This window comes from Mustela putorius, unplaced genomic scaffold (genome assembly GCF_011764305.1).
Source record: "Mustela putorius furo isolate JIRA1106 unplaced genomic scaffold, ASM1176430v1.1 tig00003896_pilon_pilon_pilon, whole genome shotgun sequence".
NCBI classification, from domain to species: domain Eukaryota; kingdom Metazoa; phylum Chordata; class Mammalia; order Carnivora; family Mustelidae; genus Mustela; species Mustela putorius.
The window spans coordinates 13,824,287-13,831,451 of NW_025422045.1; the positions used below are offsets into that span (position 1 = coordinate 13,824,287).

Genomic DNA, 7,165 nt, shown 5'->3' on the forward strand with positions numbered 1-7,165 from the left:
TTGGATAGAATTAGTGTTGATACAATTATGGGAGAGGAAGTCACTTGGCAATAGGAAAAAAACAATCAGGCATGGGTACTTCTGAGCATCCTTCTATATGTTTGGCTCTGTGGTAAGCACTCTGATGGATTCAAGAGAAACAGCAGCTCTCAAGGAGCTTGCAGAAGCAAAACAAATACAACACAACAGACTGATCAGAGAACAGTTCAGTGCCAGACTTGGAGAGCTGAAATAGTCCAGAAGGGCTTTTGAGTTTGCAGGGTCACTTGAGAATTTATTTATCATTTTTAAAGATTTTATTTGTTTATTTGGCTAGTTATTTGACAGAGAGAGAGAGCGCACAAGCAGGGGGAACAGGAAAGGGAGAAGCAGGCTTCCCACAGAGCAGGGACCCCACTGCAGTGCAGGGCTTGATCCCCAGGCCCTGGGATTATGACCTGAGCTGAAGGCAGATGCTTAACTGACAGAGCCAACCAGGTGTTCCTCACATGAGTTTTCAATTAGCAGAGAGAAGGAAGTAAAATATCTCAAGTGTGGGGGAGAAAATCATGGGCTGGGGCTTGAGGAATCTGATTACCCTTGGTTATGTCCTATCTCTTCTTACTCTATAGGAGTTAGAGCAGAAGATGTGAAGGGACTCTTACCTCTGATGATCCTAATGGTGGTCATTTTTCTGCTGCTTCTGTTCTGGGAGAATGAGCTGAATGAGAAAGGAGAGGGGCCAACCATGGAGCAGCTGCATGTAGACTACCCTCAGAGTGACATTCCCATACGGTACTGCAACCACATGGTCTTGCAAAGAGTCATCAGGGGACCTGACAACACCTGCAAGAAGGAGCACGTTTTCATCCACGAGAGGCCTAGAAATATCAATAAGGTCTGCACCTCTTCCAAGAAGAGGATTTGTCAGAACCATTCTTCCATTTTATGTTACCAGAGCATGACCAAGTTCAAAATGACTGTGTGTGGGCTCATTGGAGGCACTAGATATCCTGCCTGCAGGTACAGTGTATCCTCCATAAAGGGGTTCATCATGGTCACTTGTGATGACATGGGGCCAGTTAGTCTCCAGAGGTATGTTGAGTAAGTTGAGAGCAGCACCTGGGATCCTCTCTTCTCTCTCAGGGGTACTTGCTGTCCTCAAGGCACACCTGAACTGTGGACTTGGGGTAATGCCTTGAGTGAACTGGGTAGCTGTTAGTAATTCATTTATCCTTCCCTTATTGCTGAGCTGGAATCTTTTTATTCTGCTTTAATAATAATAAAAAAAAAAAACTCTACTGAATTAAATCATAAACTCTGCATGTGTTTTAATTTCTTGTCCCGTTTCTTTGGGTCATTTGTTGAGAGCCAAAAGTGAATCTGAGGCAGAACTGAGATTAGAGCAAGGCATCTTTAGAATTAGAAGGCAAGGGGAGAGAATTATTCTGGGGATTTGATTAAGTCCTGTTCTTCTCTGAGCATGAGTCCCCACACCTGGGAAGTGAGGGGCTTGGACTAGCTAGGTTCAAAATTTAAGGGGCACCCAAAATCCCAATAATCTAGATACACACATTTAAGAAATCATGCAGAAATCTCTGGTGAATAAAATATCTAAGTTTTAAGTCAAGATCCAGTCTGACGGGGTTGGAGTTAGGGTGTTAGTGAAATGTGCCAGTACAGGGTCAGATTCTTGATCACATGTTATTTTGCATTAAATTAAGATTTTTAACTATTGCATTAAAATGTTATGTATCTTGATTACGGGGCTTTTTGGTAGCCTCCTTAAGTTTTGTACCTGGAGTTGAGTGTCTCCTCTCATCACGTTGTACTCCCACACTTGATCCTAGGTGTTGAGGCACTTGGAGTAGTCAGTTAGGGACTTCTCTAAAGATGGCACATATAATTCAAACTGCACCTGTTTCCATTCAGCAGCTGCCTCTGTGCCTTGAAAGAAAGGGAAAGGGAGATCGATCGGAAGGATTGCCTGACTGGTCAGAAACCATATCCCTTAAAGACTGGAGAGTAGCAAATCAGAATTTCTAGGACGGGATTGAGACTCTCAGAGCTCTGTGCCCCTCCTCTTGCATCCCTGGAAGAAACAGAGAACTTGCATCCAGACTCCTAACTTGTTTCCCTTTTTAGATCTTACAGCTGAGTTGGTTGTTTAGCTCTATCACATCCAGCTGTGGGCAGGGCATCTTTAGAATTAGAAGGCGAGGGGAGAGAATGAAAAGAAGGAGAGGCTCCTTATTCCGGGGATTTGATTAAGTCCTGTTCTTCTCTGAGCATGAGTCCCCACACCTGGGAAGTGAGGGGCTTGGACTAGCTAGTCTTTGAGGTTTCCAGGCCTGTTACTCCACAATTCCATCTCTCCTTGTTGGAGGGGAGGGTTAGTACAGAGGAGTAGCGAGAAACAAGGGGTAACTGGCAGCTAAGCGCCAGATTATGGGGTCATTGATTCTGAGCTATGATATTTCCATCCTGTGAGAGTCAGAAACACAGTGACCTAGAGCGGACACAGGCAATGCACAAGATTTAGAGGGCCCTTTCTGTTCTTATCTTTTCAGTCGAGAGACTTCAACTATTGCATTATTTATATGGACTTAGTTCAAGGTCAGATCAGAAAAGGAGGTACACCTATGCTAGTTGTTAACTCTGTCTTTTGCAAGCATCAAGTTCTAACTGATTGATTCAGTTCACAGAGAGAGGACATTTACAGTTGCAAGTAAAGGACACTTTGCATCCTTGTAAGTAGGCAAGGCTTGCTCAAGACCCATTTCTCCAGGGAAGTCCCACTGTCATTGCTGTCTTCATGGACGTTTGGATGTCACCAAAGAAGCTGAACAGGATCAAGTGGTCCCTAGCATATGACCTATAGCCCCATCATTTCTTGGGCAAAATTTTGAAGTAGCTGAAATGAGTCTTTAAAGTCTCTATTTCTATGTTCTGAATTCTGATTCCTTTTCCTGGACCTCTCACTAGGCTTTATTGTCTCTTTTTTATTGTCTCTTTTTCTTTCCTTCCTCCCTCAACCTCCCTCCTTCTAAGTAGAAACAATAACTTGCAGATAAATGCATTCCCACCAAGGTGTGAGTAAATGAGACTCTCCAGTGGAATTTATTCTCAGAATATTTTCATTCAATAGGGATCAAGACCCAATTCAAATGAATTGCAATGTCTTAGACATTTGTAGTTCAAGAATGTTTTTGTTTTTGTTTTTGTTTTTAATGGACACGTAGTAGTCCAAATCAAACCCAGGTAGCTATGAATTCTATGCACTTGAAAAAATGTTTCAGAAAAATAGTTCAGTGCAGAATCTCTGCACTGTTCTTCCTTTTCATTTTTCTCCTCATTGTCTTTCTGTTTTTCTATTATCATCTCACTACTGATGTTGACAGTAGAAGATATTTAGGAAAAAAATCTAAATGCTTCTTCTCTACTCCCTTCAACTTGCAGCAAGTCTATGCTCAAGCCACACACATGAATACATCCATTAATTCCTGATCATCTCTCAATAATCTAATCAACCCCAATTATTAAGGCTCATATATTCTTAGTACTGGGTCTTTGCTCTAATTTCACACCCAGAACATTTTAAAATTAAATATAAAAAAATACAAGTCCATTTGTGTTCATGTCAAATGAGTGGCATAAGAAGTGAATGATTATATAGAATTATAGAATCAATATGTTGCACATCTGAAACTAACAATATTGCCTGTCAACTATACTTCAATAATAATAAAAGAAAGAAATGAGTGATAAGAAGACCAGGGAAGTGAACAACGGATTTGGTAGACTTAATTAGTGAAAAATGTGTTAAAGAAAGAATATGACTTAATTGGGCTTTGAAGGATTTCAAGAGGCAGAAAAGAGTAGGCTTCCAAGAAAGGACCAAAAATGGAGAGACAGAATAGGGCGTATTCAGAGAAGGGTGGGTCACGCTGATTTGACTAGGACAGCTTTGTGTACCAAAATAATGGGAGAGAGCCCTGAGAAGCAGGTTGAGATTAGATCAAGAAGAGCCTTGACTAGGTGGCCTCAGGGGGTTAGAATACCTCCAGCAGGCAATGTGAATATTTTAAGGTTTTTGAAATAGTAATTTCAAGTGCTCTTTTTAGAAAAGTAGTATATCCAGGGAATTGGAGGGGCAAGGAGAAGTGGTTAGGAGGTTAAGAGTGATAATGCAGGGATACAAGGAAATAGAGGCTCTTAGACGTGGTAATGAAAGAAATGCTTTCTAGAGCAAGAGAAAGAATTCTCACCCTGAATAACCATTCTTTCTGAGATTTTCATTATGAATTTCCCAAAACTGATCTTAAGTAAAGGATTTTCTGCATTTGTCAAGCCATGTTATGTTGTTAACAAATGTTGAGAAACAAGCATTTTTGCAGTTTGGTGTTTGATTCTGTACAGAATAAAAAGATGCAGAAACTAAGTTCCAGGCTCAAGGAATTTTCATACTTAAAAAGGAAAAAAGAATTACATATATCAACTAACGTGAAAATTTTAAAAAGAACATATAAAATGAAGTAAATAAATTTAAAAGAACATAAGAACATATAAAATGTGGGGCGCTGGGGTGGCTCAGTGGGTTAAAGCCTCTGCCTTCAGCTCAGGTCATGATCCCAGGGTCCTGGGATCGAATCCAGCATCGGGCTCTCTCCTCAGCGAGGAGCCTGCTTCCCTCTGTCTCTGCCTGCCTCTCTGCCAACTTGTGATCTCCATCAAATTAAAAAAAAAAAAAAACCTCTAAAAAAAATAAGAACATATAAAATGAAGTGTGATATAATCTATGCTATAGGGTTTCAAAAAAACTAAAAACAAATCACTGGGTTAAACGATAAACAGGGAAGTTTCCACAGAAGAAGGAACAGTGATGCTGCCCATTTCACAGGGATTCTGGTGGCCAAAGGCTTATTTATGAAGTTCTCAGAGCATTCTTGTCTCCTCCTTCTGTCTCATGCCATTCTAGCTACCCTTTCTTGCCCCTCCTTCCCTCAGCTAGACCAATAGCAGAAACTTTCAGGAAACAAATACAGTTTCACTTCATGGTCCTGTAGCAAGCTGGATTCTTTCTCTGTAGGACCCACTTACCAAAGGAACTGGTAAAGAGGAATTCCATGATGAGGTTGGGTGGGAAAAGAAATGAGCGATGTTTTTAAATGGCTGGCATGCGTCAGGTACCGTGTGAGGCTGTAGGAGACCTGGCAGTAGTAAGGAATGTGTTGGGTGAGATTATTGAGCCACAATATGGGTTACAAACCCTTCCAGTGAGATTATAGACACCGGAAAAAGGGAGAGAGCTAACTACTTGGTTTGGGGCACTTTAAACACATTCCCTTATATAAGTCTCACCTTTCCTTTTATCACATGGGGGAAACTGAGGTTAAAAGAGGCAGAGTAAATTGTTTATGAGTGGTTAGGCAGAGATTTGAAGCTGGGTCTGCAAATTCCACAACTGATTACCTTTTCATGCCATCATCCTTCCTTTGAAGGAGCCCAAGCTTGTATGTCGGAGTCAACCCTGAACTAACTGCCATAAGGAAAAGAGAATGATCTCATTAATATTCTGCTTATTTTCATCTTTTACTTTTTTAAAATTTCTATTACAGAAGAGATTATCCTAGATCTGAGATGGAGACCTTCTCTCTGCTGCTACTCAGCCTAGGTTTGGTTCTCACAGGAGCTTCAGAAAGCATAATGGAGATAATTAAAGAGGAATCTTCAAGGGGAGAGATGAAGTATGACTTGGCAAACAGGGACCAAGAAAAACAGACTCTTGAGGTATTAATGAACTTGACTCTGTTCTATAAAAATACCAGCCTCAGTTTGTCCAGGGGTATCTTGTCTTCCTCTTTGTTGACCTTCGGAAGATTACATTATACCTTCGCCAAAGGAGACAGTCCAGGTAATGACAAAGAGTACTGCAATGACTTGGTGGCCTGGAGAAAAGTTTCAGAAGCTAATGAGTCATGCAGGTTAAGCTACAACTTCATCCATGGTTCCATGGAAGTGATTCATGGAGCCCCCAAAGCCTCCAGCTGCAAGTATGGACAGAATCTTGGCACAAGCTGCTCTAGGAACCCAGACCTGGACACCACTATGTGCCAACTCACCATGGGCAAACAATTCCCCAGATGCCAATACCAGAGTGATACCTCATTAAAGAAAATCTTGGCAGTGCTGACAGGTCATTCTCTGATGAGCTGGTTAGTTAGTGGCTCTAAGTTGTAAATCCTATGGAGCTTTGAGACCAGAGTCCATCTAAAGAAGGACATACTTATTTTCATTGTGTTTATTTACTTCTATTATCTGTATCTACCCTTTCATCTCTGTAGTAAACTCTTGGTTATCTATACTAACTGGAAAGTGAAAAAATCCCAAATTGTGGAGAATTTGATTAAAATTTATAACTGATCCTGGAGTACAGATACTCTCTTTCTTTTATCTCTTACAGTTTCTCTGAACTAAACTGAATTCCATCCTAGCATAGCTATAAAGCCAAGAAGTAGGGTCCACCCAGCTTGACAAAACTGAGGAGAAAAGGCCCCAAACCAATATTGGTAATTGAAAGTTAATGGTACTGCCACTGAGACTATTCAGAGAAATAGTGAATGAGCATCAGGGATATTATTATCACTGTTTCTTTTCAAATAAATGTGTACATTGATACACACAAACTTGAGCACCCGGCCATGTCACCAGGTGTCTCCCGATCCTCCAGAAGATGCCAGAGGAAAAAGCTGCTTTTTTGATTAGCTCTTGCCCTCAGTCAACAGGTCTGGCCCTGTGCAATCTCTGTTCCTCCATTATCCATACCCCAGGTTGCTAGAGATGGAGTAATAAAGATCGTACTGCCATTTTTACTCAGCATAGCCATAATTTCCTGAGGGATGGCAAGCCCCGGAGGAATAGAGCAGGTAGAAAGATGGCAAATGAGATATCTGAGCCAAGTGCTGGGCAGGCTTAGTCTTCAATCTTGTTTATGATGCCATATTGGATTTTTTTTTATTACCAATTATGTATTTATAAGTTTTTATGGTTCAACACTCTACATAAAGTATGGGCAATGATCTCGTTCATTAATGGTGTGCCTACATGTTCTGGCTCCCTCATCTTACATCCTCCCTCCACCCCAAGACAACTCTTTTTTATGTCCTGATTTCAAATAAAGGCTTGT

The 7,165-nt window shown here is 41.0% G+C and overlaps 2 protein-coding genes across 2 annotated transcripts; both read left to right on the forward strand.

Annotated features, from left to right (window-relative positions):
• Positions 1 to 649: 649 nt before the first annotated feature.
• Positions 650 to 1,087, forward strand: RNASE12 (ribonuclease A family member 12 (inactive)). Its single transcript, XM_004781449.1, has one exon. It carries the CDS (start codon positions 650 to 652, stop codon positions 1,085 to 1,087), a length of 438 nt encoding a protein of 145 aa, XP_004781506.1.
• A 4,532-nt stretch (positions 1,088 to 5,619) lies between these two features.
• RNASE11 (ribonuclease A family member 11 (inactive)) lies at positions 5,620 to 6,219 on the forward strand. The gene has a single exon (XM_004781450.1). It carries the CDS (start codon positions 5,620 to 5,622, stop codon positions 6,217 to 6,219), a length of 600 nt encoding a protein of 199 aa, XP_004781507.1.
• Positions 6,220 to 7,165: the final 946 nt, after the last annotated feature.